Genomic DNA, 20,626 nt, shown 5'->3' with positions numbered 1-20,626 from the left:
GCTTGTGTGGCCTGTGTGACAAATGAGGTTGGTGTCATATTTCAGGTACAGGTGAGAGCATTGTACCATACAAAATTACTGCACTGATATATTTGATAAATAGGAGGCAATGTGGTATTTTAAAGATGTTAACATTTTTGATTCGTAGTCATTTGTCCTTGATTTTTGCACTACTATGGGCAGGTAGCCTACGTAATTAAATTGTTTCTTCTATTGTCTGTTTTTTTGTGTTCATTGTTGATGTACGATCGGGAGTCTGCACAGGGTGTTTTATTTTTAAAATTGATGTGTCTGACTTCTTGACCGGCTCAATCTGGTCTGTGCAGCTTCAATCAAAAATAGACTCAGAGCACCAATTCTGGCACGCTTCTTGGGACGCTTCTAAAACGCACTGCGGCGCATCTGGTGAAATCACAAGCATGGTCTAGAATTGCTGGAACGCGACGCGGTGGAATTAAGCTGTAAAAATTGTGCCACTAATAGGAAACCCTGAGAATACTGATTTACAAATTGCTTTACCACCAACAAACCTACTTCCTAAATTCTTGATTTCATATTTCGTACCCTACAGACAACCTCAGCAGCAGCTCCGAAGAATGAGAACGAGGAGTTACAAATACTCTACAGGACAAGTATAAAATTATAAAAACAGCATTTCAATTTAAATATAAAATGTTCAACAAAAGCAGTCCTCTCATTTTGTCATTTATTGTGTTTGAACCAGTGGCTGTGCTGTATTATGCTGACTATGGAAAGTGAGAGCAAGCTGTTGGAGAGCAGCTACAGATATGAAGACACAGATGGTTCCACTTATGGAAAATGATCATATACAATATTTTCTATGGGTTTATGTGTAATTTTTTTCACATGAACGCTTTGTCTTTGAACATTCGAAAGCAGCAAACGCCTTCTTGCATTATAGATGGTAAAATCATTTTAGTCTTTTTGCAAGCTGCAGGTGTCTGTTAGTAAATACCGGTGAGTTCAGATTGCTGATGCACTCACTGAGGTCCCCGGTCACGTTGTCTGTATCAGTCACCCAGTGCGACCTGACAAGGAGAATTTAAGGGTGTGGGGGAATCTACCAGGAGATTTACTGACACCCTGGCATAGTGAGGAAACTCTTGCCATCTTGGAAGCATTATATTTGCCAATACAGAGACAGAAACATCTGTTCCATAGAGAGTAAAAGGTTGGCCTTGATGGTAAAACAAAATTTAGGTCGTGCATGCAATACTGTTCATTATCTTGGGGATAAAGAGCAAAGAAAAACTTGAAGAACTGAGGTTGACTTTTTTAAATACAGAATCATTACTTGACTTTGTTTTTTAAGATAAAAGATGATAAAAGATAATAAAAGTGATTATTATTGCAAATAAAACTGTAAAATGTACTACATATTCTATGATAAAAATCCACAAACCCTGTGATACAAATTATATTACATTTACATGATACATAGAAGTGGTTGCAGTGAGAATTGTAATTCACTATACATGTATGTGTGAAAGCACACCACTGTAGGTGTGTCATACTAAACGTTTACGTAATGTGTTAATGGATCTGGTGCTGACACAGTTTGAAACTCTGATTAATGTCATACTAAAAGGTCACTGGTGTGTTCGACACGCTGTAGTAGAAGCCAAAACAGCATCATCATTTCTCATTTTTATTGCTTTGCTCCTGTTATATTTTGTAGTTTTTACACTGTAATAAATTCTACATGTGTTCTACTGTCAGTGAAGTAGTGACACTTCATGTCACTTACATCAGTATTTCAAAATGTGGAAGAAAACCCCCTCTACTGGAAATATACATAGTGGATAAACTGGCCTCGGAGTGTGTAAGAAAAGGTTTTAAACAGCAGAGTAGTGAGATTTTCAGCCAAAAAGTGCAGTGAAGTTGATGCTAGTCTTAGCCCCCGGTCAAAGCAGCAAGAGCCCCAACAACTGACACAGCTGTAGTCTTGCTATTCCAGGACTGAGGACACTAGACACCAAGTGGTTCCAGTTTCAGCTTCTTATAATAGGCTTGTTTGCATGCCAAAAGCCCTTTGCCACGAGGCTCGGGCTTTAGATCCTTGCTCGCTGTCAGACACTCAGGATTCTTCAACCTAACCTTTGGCTGATAGCACATCACCTATGCAAACAGTGGCAATAACCTATTAACCACTGCTACAGATCCCGCCCTCCAGTTTTCCACATATGAACTGGACATCACAAAATGAAACTAGAAATAGTTTAATGTTGGGTATGTAGCAGTTAAATTGTGTTTTGTGATATTTGACCTCAGGTTATATTTTACAATGGTCATAAAGGATCACGCTTACAGATAAGACTGTGATCGTAATTAAATCATAAAACTGCTGGAGTAGCTGACTATTTTTAGTAAGTAAGTGAATTCTGTTTTTGGTGCATGCTTTACTTTTTGCTCTTGTTGATAGGCTCAAGTTATTTATTTGAAAAATAAATCATCAATAACCTTTATGAATATATATATATTTTTTCCACATAAAGCATCTAAAAATATAGCACGTTTATTTCTGAATTTACTCTAAACAATTAAATAATTTCCACTAACGCAACTCACAGCATGCTGTCTAAAAATGTCAAGTTTGTCTCCGCTTATTTTTGGAACATCTACCATTAATAAGCTCTATTTTAAAAACAAAATGGGTTTCAGTAAAATTGTTATCATCCCGAGTCTACAATTTTCAAGAAATACCAGTTTGTATTTGCAATTTTCTTAGACACAGGTGCGTGGTTTTTCACGGGACACACTCACCTGCTGAGGCCCTCCATGCTGCCAGAGGGACTGACATCGAGGTGCTTTAGTTGCGAGGCAGCGTCTGGGGTGTCTTGGCGAGCCAGTGGAATGGGAGCAGTCTCCATTGGCTCTGGACTGGTAGTCCTCAGCTGTGAGGTCAGGGGCAAAACTATGGACAGGGGTCTCGCATGGGGCAACCCAGCAGAGCGTCTGGGCCGAGGGATAACTTGAGTCATGCCGTCACACTTCCCTTTCCTCACCTGTTTAACAGAGAATGAGTAAGAGATGCCAACAACAGGTGAGTCCTGTGACGGGAAATAGGAGACAGTACAAGAGGTGAATGATACACAACCGTTAACATTTCTGCACAGTGAAGCTCATCATACAACCACACACACACACACACACACACACACACACACACACACAGTGGAGCTTTCAACCTTTGCTCAGGTTACTATAAAACATGCATTCAAAGATCTTCTGAGGTGAAGCACAGAGCAATAAAAGAACCACAAAAGAGGTGAGAGGAGAAAAAAGAAGTTAGCTTGTAAAACTATACGGTTAGTCTGACGTTTGTCTTACCGTGCTGACCGTGAGTGGGTATAAACGGCGTGAACCGCCGACCGTAGTGTAGGAGAAGAACCTTAACCTAATTACAGCCACATTGTGAGTACTCTTCTGCATTTTTAATGAGTTTTAACCGAGGAAGCCTGAGAGAAGTGTCAAAGAATGTGTCACAGAGTTTTCCCTTAGTATATATGGAGAAGACTTGTATGGCTGCTCATGAACACTGAGGCCGGCTGGCTGTGGTAAACACAGAGTATGAAATGGGTCTGATGCCAGCAGCTCAAGTATCGATAATGGCCAAAAACAACCAATGCTAAAAGAGGCTCGGCTCTAGAGGAACATCTATCGGTTGAATTAAAAGGCTTACTTTTTTCTTTACACCAATTATCAGCAACATTTCCATTTGGGGTTTTACTTAATGGGTTGTTCTAAAATCTATGGCTGCTGCCCCCATTAAGTCATTGTTGAACTTAATGGATGAATCTTTGGCAACATAATTAGCTCCACAATCTTCTTTAGCTAGACCTGGTATGGATTTTGCCCCTCAGGGCTTTGTAATTGATTTAGCTAAATTTGTCATTCGCCGAAACCCATAGAGAAAGGAAATGGCGAGGCTGGTATGTGTTGTTAGGTTTTTCTGATTATGTGTTTTGTCCGTTGTGCTTTTGTTTTTTTTTTATTCTTATTTTGCTTTATAAAAAAAAAAACCCAATACAAATCTGAAAAAACAAATTCATACAGCTACTCCACTCACCAATTTTGTGTTTCTCTGAAAGGAACTGAAAAAAACTGATATTCGCTTATTACTACTCACTTATCAGTTCAATGTATTTTTTATGTCTGTGCAATGTATGATAGTAGTTATGGTAAGTTGGAAAGTAGATCATTTGAGTCCACAATATAGTGTATTATTATACACTATATATATTTCTCACTAGACACACTACAAAATGACAAATGACGATATAGCAAAGAGTAAATGATTTCAGACACAGTCATTGAAACTCCAAAAACACAGCTAAAAATCAAACTGCAGGTCGGTTTCAATAGTGTTAACTACTGACCGTCATGCTGCCTCCATTCCTGGTTCTCAGTTTGTGCATAAAAAGGAGCTCAAACAGAGCAACAACAAGTGGGAGCTAAATAGGCCAGATGGCAAAAAAGCCTGACACACCAAAATGAGGATATGACCTGGTTTCTAAATCATGGATTAACTAATGATTTGTTTGTGATTAACATATCAAAAGACTGCAAAGAAAGCCAAATAAAATACTAAGAACTTAATATTTTACTTTGGTATGTTCCCTCTCCAGTAATCTGCTACCATGAAAAGGCAGCTGTAGCTGGCCACTGTTAACTGATCTCAATTCACTGACTGGGGGCAGCTCATTTCTCAGACGTGCAGTTTTTCCACAAGTGTCATTGCAATCTGACCCATGCCTGTAATTCAATAACAAGGAATTAGTAATAATCATTTTGAAGTCCAAAGCTCATGTATGAACATCTCTTTATGTTCAACAAAACAAAATTCCCCTTTGATCACATGTTCAATTTTTTTAATGACAGGCGCATCAGAAGTCAAACAGTACAACAGATATATTTATGGCTCTCTAATTCAAGTGTGTGTGTTTGATTACATGCTTTTCACCACTAGACACTGACACTGACATGAAGCTGATAAATACAATAATTTAGATTTATAACACCTCTACCTCACAGTGCCACAGTACCAAAGATATAATGTAGCTGGTAGTGTGAGTGGCAAAATTTGAAGCAAGGATCGAAGCCAAATCTGTCGTGAGGCTGGCCTTGAGAGTGAAACAGTTTTTATAGAAGAGGTTCTACACTTGTTTTGGACAAGTAGCTATAAAAGTTAATAATTATAATGATGATGAATCTCTTGATAAATCATTAAGGCAGTTTAGTTCGCACATGAGGGATTTCTAGTGGCATGGAGTCTGTTGGTGTCAGTTAAAGGTGTTATCGATGGGAATCAGCAGTTGGGTTTCAAAATTGATTATTGGCATATTAGTGACCGCCCACTTTTTTCACAGCTCCGGACGTAAATTCCCCATCCATTTAATCCACTGAGTTTTACAAAAACCCTTATGTAAAGGGTTTTTTACAACTTTTTACACACAAAATCTTTACATGTCACACGATTTTTGAAACCTCTCACTCAAAGAGCAAAACCTCACCAATCAATAGCTGTTTCTCAGCCTTTCACTCAGTTTTCAATTGCATTAAACACTTTTTTTCAAAACACTACACACAATTCTCTACCTAAGACACAAAAATCTAACAGGAAGTGACTTGCTTTCCTTTTCCAAACACAGCCAATGAAAATGCTACACTTATTCACCAGATCACACACCCACTTCTCACATGTGCAAACACACTCTGCTTTACTGATCACCATAACCATTCACTGCTTTAGTATACAGTAAACCTATACATAGATCAAAGGTCAGATTACCTGTTGGACAATGGATGCCAACAATGGACAGAGAGCAAGGGGAGAAGGAGGGAGAGGCCGGGGATGACAACGAGGACAAGTTCAAGGAGGAAGAGTTGGAAGAGGAGGAGGAGGAGGGCAAAGAAGAGAAGGAAGGAGAGCCATCACTGATGAGTTCAGGGCCACACTTACTGATCATGTGATCAACCACAGGTTGACAATGAGTGAAGCTGGACTGAGAGTCCCACCCAATTTGAGTTGCTTTAATTTAAATCTTCAGAAATTAGAACAGGTTGCAACAATCTAATGGTTATTTCAGCAGTACAGTATTGTAAAATAAGTACTAATTTTTAGCAATAAAAGTAAAAATGATACTTTTGCTTTACATATGTTTATGGTTTCCTTTTCTTGTATGCCATTGTATACAACACTGTGCTACTGTTACAACTGTAATGTTTTGCCAAATAAATATTTTCTGTTTCAACATTGTATTGGTGTTTACAGTGTACTTTTCAGCACCTCTTAGTGGATTACTTTCACTCTAGAACATTGTATAGAAATGTACACGTAAGCCTATGAAAGACAAAAGAGCTTTAGATTTAGAAAAACAGTGTGTAAATGGTATATCCAATAATTTACTATTATTAAAGTGCCATCTGATGCCAATGCTTCATTTTGGGATGTGTTTATGGCATTTTGCATGCAGTGTTTCATTTTGAAGGAGATATGAGGCATTTTGCATTTTGTGTGAGCAGTTTCGGGCAATTGTGTGTAGAGTTTTGAAAAAAGGAGACATAGTTTTGAAAACGTGTGTAAGCAGTTGTAAAAAACTGTAATATTTGAATCAATCCAACCAGCTATGATATGAATCATGACCATGAAACATTTGAATCGGAGCAAAAAACCAACAAGAAAAAACGAAAGTACAAGACTGTACATTACCCTACATTATTTAAATGAGTGAAGTACTCATCTGATGAACCATTGTGAATGATACCTTTTCCAAGGACTTCCAACCTAACATAGTTTAGCATGCTTCCCCTTGAACAAATCCTTCTCTTAGTGTTTATATTGTTGATATATTGTAGTTTGGGTTGTCATTAACATGGTACAGTGCTTTGTTCCTGACTGCAATCACTGCTCTGGTGTCCAGCAGAGTCGGTTCAACCGATTCCCCTCGAGTGTGACGGGGAAGAACGGATGGATCAGGTATCCCACAAGCTGGCCCTCACAAACACTACACTCCAGTACATGGGGTGATTTTCACCCCTTTGGACACGCTTGCTTTCATCTCATAAAATGCAGCATGTCAGAAAGGAAAATCATCTGTGGTAACCGTAAAGAATACGATCGTACAGTTCAGTGCTATCAGTAGCAAACATGACATGATTGTTGACTTGTGATACAGTAGAATGTAGTTTCTCTATGATCATCTTACTGCTAACCAAGCTAGCCACTATTCAAGCTATCTGGAGCTAGTGTGCTGATAATTGTGCAGTGTAAATGAGGCATTTGTTTCTTCCTGACATGAAGCACAATATAAGTAATTTGACAGCAGGTTTATACTTTAGTTTAGATGAATTCAGTTTAGTTATTACTACTAACCCCTTTTCACACATTTAACTATGGTCTAACTCTTGTGTATTGAATCTCCTTTTCTAATTTGTAATCACTGTCATTGAATATGTTGTCTTATACTGTTTTCACATTTTCATAATTGCTTTCATTTAAAACCTCACAAGCAATCCGCTGTAATCAACCTTTAGTGTAAGTTCTTACTGCATGGTACCTACACGCATAGTGAGGATAAAGGACCTTCTTAGCTTAAAGATTCAAGTAACTTCAGGCATTTAAAAACATTCTTGAGCTTAAGTTACATACCAGCTCTACTAAAAGCAGAAGACTTTTCACTGGCCACTGGGGAAAGAGAACATCCTTCATGAGCAGATGTTTTTACCCTCCTTAGCTTATCTTTCTGTCAGTCAGCATTTCTCTACAGTGACACCAATCTTGATTTGTACACCTTATCAGATCTTTGTTACCTACGGCAAGGAGGTTATGTTTATTATTTGTCTGTCAGCAAGAAAACGAATGGCCCCGCATTTTTGAGAGGATCCAAATCACAGGGAGGATTCACAAATTATTTTTGTCAATTGTGAGCTGAGATGATGAGGCATTAGCTAGGCCCAACCATGTGTTGACATACTGCAATTCTAACAATATTGAAAATATATCCAGACATATATATAGTGGTGGTTGTGCCAGCAGATTTGCATATCATAGAAAATTGCACTATTGGCCTTGGTGGATGTCTGCACTCTCCAAGTGCCCTTCTAGTTTAAAACTGACCACAGCTGTAAAACTGAAGCCAACCTCACAGAAATTACCCACCATTTTATCACATATAACATATAACTCAGAATTTACTTACATTCAATGTAGCTCTCTTATTGATGTGATAAAAAAAGCACATTTCTAAGACTTAATTGTAAACAAACGCACAACCAAATGCAGCTTTTGAGGCAGGGTCCATCTGTAATAATATCACTACACAGTTGGAAGAGCATAGCATGTTTGCCTCTCACTGCAATAAGTGTGTTGTTGTTTCCTGCAGCAGATTGGTTTTATCAAATCACGTAATCATGTGACCGAGCAGCGAGGCTGTCTGAGAGACGACCTCGGGCTAATCAGCACCAAGGCAATATAGCAGATAAGAAAGCAGGAAGTATTTATTGGAAAGGTGAGAAATATGCCAAACCCTTTAAATAAAAACAATTAATCACAGTAATAATTGACAGTACCAAACTTATTTTCTGTACCTTCCTTTTCCTCTGCCTCGCCTTCGGAGTGTCAGCGGAGGATTTGTTCAGAGGTTCTACATTTTGTGGTGGGGTTTTTTGTCCAGCCTTGGAAAATGTATGGAGAGAAAATGCAAAATAAAGATATTAAGATTTAAAGTGCATAGAAATATTACTTGTATAACAGTACATAGACGATTAAATGTACAAGAATGCATTTAGTAAGGCAACTAATGGCATTTTAAACAATCCTGGAAAACTGAGAGCATGGGCTGCAACATAATCCTAATACATTTTTTTCTGGATTGATATAAAAATCATTAATTAATATAACCTAAAGCAATTACTTGGTTAACTTTTCTACATCTTATATCATTATTTTGACAAAATCTGACATGTTCTTGTGCTTTCATGGCAACTCCAGGGTAGAAATAAATATCTGATGTTTTATTATTGCAGAATTTTATAAATGATTAGTCTAAAAAAGTGCAAGTGATATTTTAGGATAGACTAACTTCGTCCATAACATCAACAAGTGTGAAAAAATATAAATCTGAACATGTTATTTGAAGAAAACAAATTATAATTTGTCAATAAATGTTGGCAGCATAAAAGGTCATCTGTTCACACTGAGGGACCTGATTACCAGTCCTGAACGCACAAAGTCCTGACACCTATAACATCTTCAAAACTCACAGAAACTTACACAGACGTACACAGAAACGCCTTTTCCAAAACATGCCCATATTATGTTAATCACGTCACACAGATCACAAGGTTGGTGTAAGGACTATGTAAGGGAGTGTGAAGGGTTCACGGGAGTTTAAAGGGTTCATCCAAGTTCGACCTGGCAGTGTCATGGATAAACAACAACACTGCACTGAACAGCGGACATGGCACTGAACAGCGGATTTCAATAACAGTATACTGAGGCGTATTAACGCATAAACAAAGGTGCACACATGCAGGCGTGCTGCTGAGCACGTACCTTTGTCCTGGAAACCGGCGTCGGCTCCGTCGCATTGAGGTGGCTGGGTGAATTCTTGGTGTCGGCATCTGTCGCGTGTGCCTCCTGGGACCAGAAAGCGGACAAGAGAATCCATGTCTTACATACCGTGGAGTAACAAAAGAAGCAACAAATAATACATAGCAGAAGCCAGGAAGCATTGTATTCAGTTCTTACTGTTGTAACTGTAGCCTCGTATATACAGTAGCTATGAAATATATTTTGACATACAGAAAGTTATTTTAGAAGAAGGTACTGTATGTGTGTTCTACAATTGCTTTTGTTCTGTGAGCCCTTAACAACTGGGTTCAGAATAGACAATAGGTTGACAATCTGAATCCTCCGACACATTCAGTCACACAAACACTTACATGCAAACACCTTATGCTCATCAGCATTTTGTGTCTGAAAGCAAAGGTAGCACCAGTGATCATATGTGCTGCGTTCAGAGGCACTGAGGGAAAGGTCAGGCCTTGGTAGCTTGTACATATGTGTTAGTGTTTATGCGGATGTGTGCATGTTCATCTGTAAGAAGATCTCACTCTAACTGAGGGGTTTCCCAAAGGTCAGTGGGCGTCAAAGTGTTTCTAGATTTAATTTTACTGCTACTATGAATCTGGACCTTTGGATTTAATGAGCTCAGGTTGCACGGGCTCACTTAATTTCTCAATGTATCAACATCTTCAGCATTTCTTTTGCACGGTAAGCGCAGTTGCACATGGGAACCGGACACTTTGTCTGTTGTTAAAAATTGTGAGAATTGAGAGAAGAGATGAGAGGTCAAACGCACGGAAAGCTAAATGCCAACGGTCATTGGCTGGTCAGCCCTCCGTGGCATCAGGTGGCCTATGTCACATTTCAAAAACACAGTCATCGCTCAACAGTCAAGATGTTTGTTATAGACTCTGGTGAAGGATGTCTTTCCAAATGTGGAAATTCAGGTTTTTTAGTTCCACTTGTGATATGAAAGATACTCAAAGTGCAGCTACAGCAGCAGAAATATTCCTCTCGTCTCCTTCTTTTCTGGACTGGAACAAACTTCAATTAATGATGATTTTATGCTTTCTTATTGTATTTTTTTTAAAGATCTTAAGTATGTCATGCTAACTATGATGGTAAATTAGCACTGTCACAGCATAAAGTACACAGCTTTGATTGAGTTTGATTGTTTTCCATATGTCCACACGAGGTCCCTCTAGGGGGGAAAAAACACAAGTTATATTAGATATTTTTACAGGACTGCAGCTACCATCAAAATCCCTGAGGTCATGTCCATAATTTATCACAGAATTAACTGTTTATTTTAGAAACATTTATCTCACATTGGTAGATATTTTATGGGCTCATTCCAGTATATGTTATTTTAACTACTGAAAACTGAATGAATAAACAAATAAAAGATTATTTTTTGACCCGCCAGAATTTTATTTTATGTGTCACTGTCACTGTCCTGGAAAACATGTATTTCCAAGTTTGGGGATTTAAAATTTTTCAGATAAACTTAAGGATCAAGTGTACCTTTATGGTTTAAGATAATTCTCCTACGTTTTATGGTAAATAAACCACTTAAAGCTATTGGATTATCTAAAAATGCATTGTTACAAAACTAAAAACACAGCTGTTTTTCTTAGTATCTTGAAAAACATGGTTTTCACAGGACAGACCCTCAATTTGAGAAATCAGATTTTATTTTTAGAGTCTGGTCAAACATTTTCTAGGGAAGCGGAAAATAGGACTTAAGACATCAGTATTTCTAAATCCCTGGCTACAGTTCTGTATTTATATATGCATAAGTGAGACTGAAAAAAAATTATAATCTACATATTCAATTTATCATGGTTTGCGGTGTTTGGTTTGTTTCTTGCAGTCACATTTCCTTCAGGTAGCTACAGATGCAGCAGCAAGATAGACAAACCAGCTAATCAATAAAAGACATCAGCAGCAGATATAAATCCACAACCACAGACTCAAAACAGCCACCTGTGGAGGAGTCATTCCTGTGAGGTTGTGATCTAAAATCAATAGTTAAATCAATTTTAGCTAGACATTATGTAAGCCTGTTTTTATAAACAATCACTCCTCCAAGTGCATGGGCACCTGGCGAGGTCTGTTTAAAGTGTATTGGTACAACATGTTGTTTCCAGCTGCACTACATTGTACTGACCACCAACACGGATCTACTTCATATTAACATTAGCATCTGGTGTTCCTATGAGTATACAACACCTTGACAACAATAAGGGTGGATTGTTCTTCTGTGCGGCCTTCTCTGTCTCTGTCGGTCTCAAATATATTGCTGTAGTTCTGGATGAGCTTGACCATAATCTTGTTACAGATATTTTGGTCCTTCATTGCTTCAAAACCAGGAGCCACACTAGAAAAGAGGGAGAAGAGAAATAAAAATTAAAGCAAACAGATGAGACTGCATCAAATTCAAATAGGACAGTTGCGGTAAAAATAAAGCTAAACATTTGTAAAATAATGATACTGATATTTAAAGTTAATCAGTTAGAAGGCTTGATTAACAAAGTAGATGACCTAGTAACCTAGTACTGCTGAACAGCTGTGTGAGATGTACAGTGGGCTGTAGGGCCCAACGGTAGTACTAATTTTATAACTTCAACACACACATACACACAAGTAAAGCCTCTGATGAAAAGAACAGGTTGTACAGTATGAGAGAGTATCCAGTAGTTTCTTCTTCTCTATTCTGTCCAGTCAGAGCAGATCTTTTTAATAGGCAGGGTTTCCCGGCCCTTCCAAACCACTTTTACATTACATTACGGGAGATCCCCGCCAGTATGCTTTGATACTCATTTCCATGTAAGCTCATCATGAATAGACAAGTGAGAACAGAGGTACAGCAGCTGCTGGGAGGCACATGATTTATTTAAGAAGATCACAGTAACATTTGATAACACATTTAACATCGATCGTTTCTTATACGTCATAAGGCATTTACTTCCAAACTGTTCACTAGACTCAATTAGCATTCTTATACTATAGCATGGGACCTAACTTTGTGACAAAAGTCTGACATTATATTGATAAATACAATGTCAGACTTTGATGAGTAAAACATCTGATTCCAGAGGTTCACGTGGATCAAAAGGTGCATCAATATATATAATTCACTTTAGAACCACAGAGGAAATCAGTCGGGTCCCCTTCAAACAGCGACTGCACTTTAAACATGTGTCTGACAAAATGTTTATTAATAGGACATTTATGAGCAATAATGTAATTTAAGATTTCATGTCATGATTTTATCTTCACTAAATAAGCTACAGCACCACCTGCTGGCCAAACATTTTGAGCCAGCAGGCCATGTGCTCAAGCCATGTGCTCAATATGTACTCTAACTTTTATGTAAATACTTTAAATAATACTTCAAATTAATTTGTGCTATTAAGTATACATCTGATCAATCTACTTAAATCTTGCCCCAATATTGGCTGCACTGTAAAGTTAAAGATTTTCTCCTATTCTGAAATACAAGCCAAGACATCTATTCTGTTTCAAGGAAAACCTTTATTTTTTGATAAAATATACAACAGCTACAATGTCTGTGGGGTAAACTTGTATTGTGGTTCATTATCTTACTCAATATTTACTACACGTTATTAAGAGTGGAATCATTCTACCCATCCTACTGCTCTGACACATGAAACCAATGTTTAATATGTGACTCACTAAGCAGAAATAGGGGATCAAATCCATCAGCTATAGCTATCATGACTGTCTGGCTATTTTTTCCCAGACTAAGCCAAGTTGTCTTACTCTGTTATTTGAAGACTGCAACAGACATGTTTTGTAAATGTCGCAGTGAAGACAGAAAACCTGCCAAACCTTTTAGGGATGTCATTTATGTTCTTCAAGGACACGAACACACTGAATTGGTTAGGTTTAAAGGACTGCAAATTTCGAATAATTAGTTAGTCGTCACGTTGCCACCTATGCCTTAAAAACAATGTCAGATTGAGTGATTAGCCCATGGGTATATTTTTTTGACCCCTTGCAAGGTTCAACTCACTGGAAGACACTGGGTCCAAACACAGTAGCAAGGTTGTGGGCAGTCATGCGGTTTTCCTTGTGGTTGCACTCCACAAGGGTGAGGAAGTGGCAGAGGTAGCGGAGGAGGTTGTGGTGGACGTCTGGAAGCTGCTGGAGCAGGTCTCTCATATCTGTCCAAGAGACATCATCGGCACACTCTACAGACACACAACAAGACATCAAAACAGGTTAATCCTGCCACATTTCAGTCAGCAGTTGTTTCCTGTTCAGAAAAACTGAAGCTTCTGGCTAAAAAACTTTGGTAGAAAAGTTGTTTAACGCCTGTGCTTGAAGAAGATATTTCTCAACATTGTTATTCTGGTCAAGTCTTTTCACCCACAATCAAATGACCAACACTCAAATGATGAGTGACCAACTTGATTTACTTTACTTTGAAAACGTAAAACATAAATAGACTCTTAGTGAATGACATTTAAAGGGGCCATGTGTAGTATTCAGTGACCTCTAGAGGTGAAATTGCTCGAACTAACGAATGAGCACTAATCATCATCCAAAACAGACGTAACAAAAGACGCCGTCACACAAGTAAATCCCACTGCAATGTTCCAGTAATATTTTTATCAGCTTGACATTGAACTAATGCATGCTTGTTACATGATAACGCTACACTGACTGCATTTAGCCGATGTGATAGGTCTGAGTTCATTGGAGAGGCATCAGAGAGGTGGTGTTGTTGTCCAGCACCATTATGTTGCATTATTGTATATTATGTGGGTCACGTAAGTTACAGAGACTAAGACAGGCGAATAGGCTTTAGGCTTTATACACTTTGACGTAATACTGTTACACGGAATAGTAATATGAATCGCGTTAGCTGGTGAAGTAATGTGGATGAGATACAACTATAATATTATAACAGATAACGTTAGCAACTGGTCGGCATTAGCTAAGTATCTAAGTTGAGCCAACTAAAGCACAAAATCTCAATATAGTTTACCTGTCCAATAAGGTGAAAGCCACCTATGGGGCTTCGGCACATTAAACTTTTTTGTTGTTTTTTTATCCTCACGTGGAGTTTGTGTTGGAGTCTGGGTTGTGCTGGGAGCCGGTAATTTTTTGGTGTTAGCGGACTCCATTTTGTTAGCTGCGGTGTTGTTGCAGTGTGGAGTTCAGAGGTCAGAATCAGTAGGCACAGCCTACGTTAACCAATGATTTTGAAGAAAACCCGACCCAATTTCTTCATATAGGAAGCGGCATACAGGCCAGCAACGGGTTCGTTTTCATGTGAGGTAATAATTTCATTTAAAAAATCTACATATAACCACTTTAAATCCTAAGTTTAGTAAATAGTATTACAGCTGGTCTCCAGCAAGCAGTGGTAGCTCCATCCACCTGCTCTATGTAACATATAATCTTTAGTTGAGGTAACTAGTAATACGTGAGCATTAGAGCAAAAAGCCTGAAAATATGTTGATGCTATTACTCAGGATAAATAATTAGGTCAGAGTTGGATAAACGGATATGGCTACTGATCTCGAATGAATGAGTGACGCAAACATTGTGCTTCGCATCTACGTGAGCATGTGTATGAAGGCGTGCATGTGGGGGCAGAGGGGAATAATGGTTTTAGTTGATCAAAACTGCTCTTGATGCAGGTAAGTAAAGTTCAAGTTGTGTGTGTGTGTGTGTGTGTAAAGTAAAGTAAAAGGTTGCATGTGTGGGTTGTTAGGGTGGCTTTCAAACCATTTGTCATCAGAAGTTGATCGTGTTTTTATAGGTTAGTGCATTAGGCAAACACACATTGAGGGAAAGGGGGGAAAAACATTTCATGTAATTTATAACATAAAGCCAAATAATCAGAGGACCAAACCATTGCAGAGAATGCCATACTCTGTGCATGGACAGAGACCAGCAGAATTCATCGTCTTCAAGGTGAGAAACTGAACACTGCACCACACTTTTGTTTGAACATTTTTGTTTGCTTAAGAGATAACACTGAAAATATAAATATAATTTATTGTATTCTTTCTCTAACCATTTGTGGATTTTCATAGGAAATACAAATACATGAATTGTATTAACCATGATTTTGTACGTTTGGAAAGAAATGCAGAGAGAACTGGTGGACAAAAAAATTAATTAGAGAGAGCATCTGTTTAAAATATTAGCAGTCAAAATGGAGAGAATTTAGTGCAAGTTCAACATTTGAAAAATATAAACTAAGAGGTAACCTTTGTGTGAAAAAAGATGGTGTTAAATTATTTTAAACAATCGCCTACTAAATCAATAAACTGGGCATGCTCTAATCATTTACATTTGTGTGTGCATATAGTATTTATTCATCCTTTAATGTGTTTCTTTTCATCACATTGGGTGGATGACTTTTAATAATATTACTTGTATTTCTATTCAATAATGTAATGCTATTACAAAGAGTATTTTAAAAAAACGCACTGCACCTTACGTTAACAAACATGGTTGTATGTCTCAAGCAGTGTGTTACTGTAGTGTTTGTAAATACACGGCTGATATGTTGAGCTGCAAAACTGTGCAAGTATGCATTCTTAATATTTACAGCAGCCCCACTGAATATATGGGTAATAAGCTACATGTAATAATGACATTAATGACTAACAGTATTTTACTGGCTAAGGGCACTATAATCTGTTAGGAAAACCACTCATGTGAGATATTGTTTTGCACTTTTAAAGAGAATCTGGACCCTGCCCATGTGAGAATATTATTTTTGCTTTTGACTGCAACATTTCATCCACTGCAAGAAAGTTGTTCATTAATATGACTTTCCTGAAAGCCACAGTATGGCACCCATTAGCAAGAGGATCCCTGTTTAAGGCTGTAACTAATGATTTTTTTTTTTTTAATTAACTGGTTAATCATTTAGGATATAAAATGTAAAACAAATAATAATAACGTCAAATATTCATCACAATTTCCCAGAGCTTAATGAGATGTTTATAACTGGCTTATCACAATAGTAACTGAATATTTTCACGTTGATCAACCAATCGATAGATCAATAGAATATATGACATCAAATTGTATGAAGCTTGGAGAGATGTTGGTTTACTTATTCAATTTAGGTCATAATCTCACTTAAATCTTACCATCCATATTGTGTATGTGTTGCCATTGTTAACTTAATTGATGGACGAGACATCGCAGAAATATATTGGTTATATTCTGAACTGTCAGCCATACTGCTAATCAATCTGCAACATAATCTGCCTATCCATCCATTCATCATACACCTTTGATGTTTCTAAATTTGCCAAATACTGGCGAGGAGGTAGTACAACAAAATTATTTTATTCAGGTGATGTCTTATGCCAAAGACTGGTTCTCTAATGTAACATTTGGCCATAGGCCCCGAAAAACAGGCAGATATTTATGGAGTCTATGAGGGAAAAACGAACACGAGCAACAGTGTATACTCTCGTCTCATTCAACAGATTAAACCCAGCGATGGAAGCAGAGAGTGAGCACAGACACTTCCCCTGCCAAATCATTCGCTTTACCTTTTATGTCCTGCAACATTTTTGCCATAAATTAGATCCGTCACTTTCTAGTCTCATAGACACTTTCTCTCACTCACACACACACACACACACACACACACACACACACACACACACACACACACACACACACACAGAGACTTAACTTAGCAGTGCTTTATATGTGCTGCCTGGCATGGGGGGCTGCAGAGCTAACAGTAATTGTCAGGACCTAAAGATAGCATTTACTTATCATCAAATCAGCGTCATGACCCATATATTCACAACATGTGAGTATTAATATCACATTGCGTATTTGGAATGTTGCTCAGGATAGGTATCACATGACTGTTGGGAAAAAGTGGGTCTACATGAGCTGATAGGATAATCAAGACAACAAAAATAAGGTGTTGTAACAAACAGAAACTAATTTCTTTTACCTTGGTATTGATGTATCAGTGCCTGTTGGACTGTTGAGTCCACCAGACCCTCTGGCAGGTCCCTGAGGTATCGTTTCAGCAAGCTGGCCACTGTACACGAATCAGATTCAGAGAGAAGGTCCACATCCTCTCCACTCTCCAGTCGCTGTTTCAGGGTCTCCACAGCCCGCACATTCCCATTCACTCTGAACAGACCCTCCTGATGCAAGGCTGGAGGAAAATAAGAACATGCAGTTAGCTCATGTCATTAAGAGCCAGACTATAGATTAACTCCTTAATAAGAGAGCTAATTAGGGATGAAATGGAATTAAGATGGTCCCCTAAAAGTGGTTATCATGTTTTCCATGGATTGCAAAATAATTTTTATTACAGGTCTAAAATTATCAACTCTCAAAAATCAGTTTTAACATGAACATTAGTTGCACCAGTGTTTTCTCTAGCACCATCATCAATGGGGCTGAACAATTATTCGAAATTTTATCAAAATCTCAAAATGGCTTATGTTACTGCACTTTTCAAATCGCAGGAGGCTCAATATTTGTGAGAGGTGAAATGTGTGTAAAAAAATATTTTAAATTAAATATTGTCCTGCCACAGATATATCCTGGCCCAAACATTACAGACTTAAGAAAACATCTTTGTTTCGTACCAATCCCCTGAAAAAAACATGAATAAATCATTTTAATATGTTTCTCAATGAAAATGAGAATAATGATGTAAAAACGATCATTCTTTTAATATCACAAATCATATGGCAATTGCAATATCAGTCAAAATAATCGCAATTAGATATTTTTTTCACAAATCTATATATATATATATATATATATATATATACAGGCAGATTATCTTGAAATTTGCACACATAATGCTCCCAGTTAAAGGAAATAATTTTGATTGATATTAATCCCATGATTCTCAGAACAAGAAAAATAGCAAAATCATCAGTTTATTTCTTCTAACCTTTTGTATTGTGGAGTGTAACGTTAACGTTAGTAAACATTGCACTTGCATTGCGTGAACCTTGGACTTTTGGAAAATCGGAGCGATTTTCTGGCACTAACTTAATACCGGTAAGCTAATTATTTTTTAATAATGATGTGGAGGTGAATACCTGTTTCACGTTACATGCTTAATGATGTAACGTTAGCTAATGTAAATTATCCACAAACGTTTTACTTTGCAGCTATTTGCCTTACATGCTAACGCTAGCTTCATGTCATGTGAAAAGTGCAGACGAACACAGGTTCAGGTGAAACGTTACACAGAAAGCATACTAACGTTTCTTTAGTGAAGTACAAATGAAGTATGCCATGAAGTATGCTAACTAAGCAGTTAGCATACTTCATTTGGCAGCATCCCTCTTGAATCAGGTGCACTGATGTTGATGGAGGAGTGAACGCGCTACGATGCTGTTATGTAAGTTAGCCTTACCTCTACAACTTACTGTGAGGGTAAGTTTTACATTTGTAACCAGACTAACGTTAATTAGCTGTGGACACAACTTTGCCTAATTTGATACTGTAGGTCTCCATGGCTTCCACTAGATGTTATTAGAGGAACACGTTTTACCTTTAAAAGGTCGGTTGACCCAAATTGCAGCATGACAAAGAATTTAATCCTTTAACTGTAACAGTGATATGAAGCTATTTAATTGTTTAGAATTTGTTTAATTTGCTCATGTTTGAAGATATCCTTCTCTCTTCGTTTGAGGGCGGAATAGTTCATGTGAGCACTGAGCAGTCTTTTGGAACTACTTTCTACAGAAGAAATAGTTCCTATGAAAACAGCGTACAATGAGCTCTGTGGATGAAGACGAGCTGAAGGGACATGATTTCTGAAAAGAGAAAGATTCCAGTGCTGAGCACCAGAAACTAAATGACATTTACCTCCACGGTGGGTGGAGTCAGAAACCTAAACCCAATCACTGCATGGACAAGAAAGCTTTTTTTCCGGAAGGTACTTTATTATTTTCCTCTAGCTTATATTAAATTGTCCTGAGTGTGATTGTAAAGTGGTTGTAATGTCAGCCCTGGTGCTGTAAATGGAGCCCACAAATACGTTGTGTACTGAAATACCACAATAAAGACGGTTAGTAGTACATAGACCTTTATCGTAGTGTGATCTACAGCTGAGGACTAGCAGTCAAATGTAATATCAGTGACTGTATCATACTATAAAAGGCCTGTAGTTTCAGTAGCAATTAGGAAGGAGTTCCACTTCCTTGTACTGACATCTAGTGGTCAAGCAGAAAAACTACGGGAAAACGATAAAGTTGGTCAATACCAAGTACAAAGCACATTGACACTGATTGTCATGGCGAGATTAATGATATTGTTCTTTCTAAGTATTGCATTGTGTCATTTTGCTTTTTCTCTATAAAATTGCCTTTTATAGATATTTTTATTTATATATTTCTGAGAAAACCACTTTGACTCCATCCTTTTCTGTGTTTGCGTTTGGGTGGGGTGGGTGAGATTGGAAATTGGGAAAGTTGTAAGTTTGGAATATATTTTTTTCTGATTTACTATACTGGTGTTCTGGTTACATCAAACTAAAACTTGCAAGGTATTGTTTTGTGGTAATATACTGTTTCTAAGTGCAGAGTGAGGTGAACATTCTGCTGTGTTACCTCTTATTAGGAATACATTCAGATTTCATGTTCAACTTACGCAAGTGTCATTAGTCTACCAGTTGACTGTACTTACATACATATTGTAAATTCATGGAAACAAATGGAACAGTAAAAACAAAACATTAAAATCTCTAAACCATAACAGCATGGCTTGCAAAAGAGCTCACTGCAGTTTAAAGTACTTGTGATTTGCAGCAAATAGGTTAAAACATTCAAAACTACTAGCGTGGTCCCATTCTAAGGGAGTCAGTATAATATGAGCATAGAGTACGATGGTGATATCTCTGATTATTGCATAACTGAAACTGTTTATTTATTTTGACCAAATCACATTAATAATACAACATAATAATCACAAAAGCCAAAATGGGTAAATATCAGTTGTATTCCTATAATGGTACTTGTGAGATCTGATCAAGGTTTAAAC

At 37.6% G+C, this 20,626-nt stretch overlaps 1 protein-coding gene across 5 annotated transcripts in view; it reads right to left on the bottom strand.

Moving 5' to 3' along the window:
• fam13a (family with sequence similarity 13 member A) overlaps positions 1-20,626 on the bottom strand; it is a 62,283-nt gene that overhangs the window by 36,225 nt on the left and 5,432 nt on the right. For all 5 annotated transcript variants that reach the window (XM_038713170.1, XM_038713171.1, XM_038713173.1 and 2 more), the window contains exons 3-8: positions 17,565-17,774; positions 13,629-13,806; positions 11,822-11,969; positions 9,578-9,661; positions 8,611-8,697; positions 2,785-3,026 (exon numbers count right to left, since the gene is read on the bottom strand). In XM_038713170.1, the coding sequence (XP_038569098.1) occupies positions 2,785-3,026; positions 8,611-8,697; positions 9,578-9,661; positions 11,822-11,969; positions 13,629-13,806; positions 17,565-17,774 (949 nt within the window). The remainder of the gene's footprint in view (positions 1-2,784; positions 3,027-8,610; positions 8,698-9,577; positions 9,662-11,821; positions 11,970-13,628; positions 13,807-17,564; positions 17,775-20,626) is intronic.

This window comes from Micropterus salmoides, unplaced genomic scaffold (genome assembly GCF_014851395.1).
Source record: "Micropterus salmoides isolate LMB-PRFRI ecotype aquatic unplaced genomic scaffold, ASM1485139v1 Ms_hic_scaffold_12, whole genome shotgun sequence".
NCBI classification, from domain to species: Eukaryota; Metazoa; Chordata; class Actinopteri; order Centrarchiformes; family Centrarchidae; genus Micropterus; species Micropterus salmoides.
This window is presented reverse-complemented; position numbering and strand designations above follow the sequence as displayed.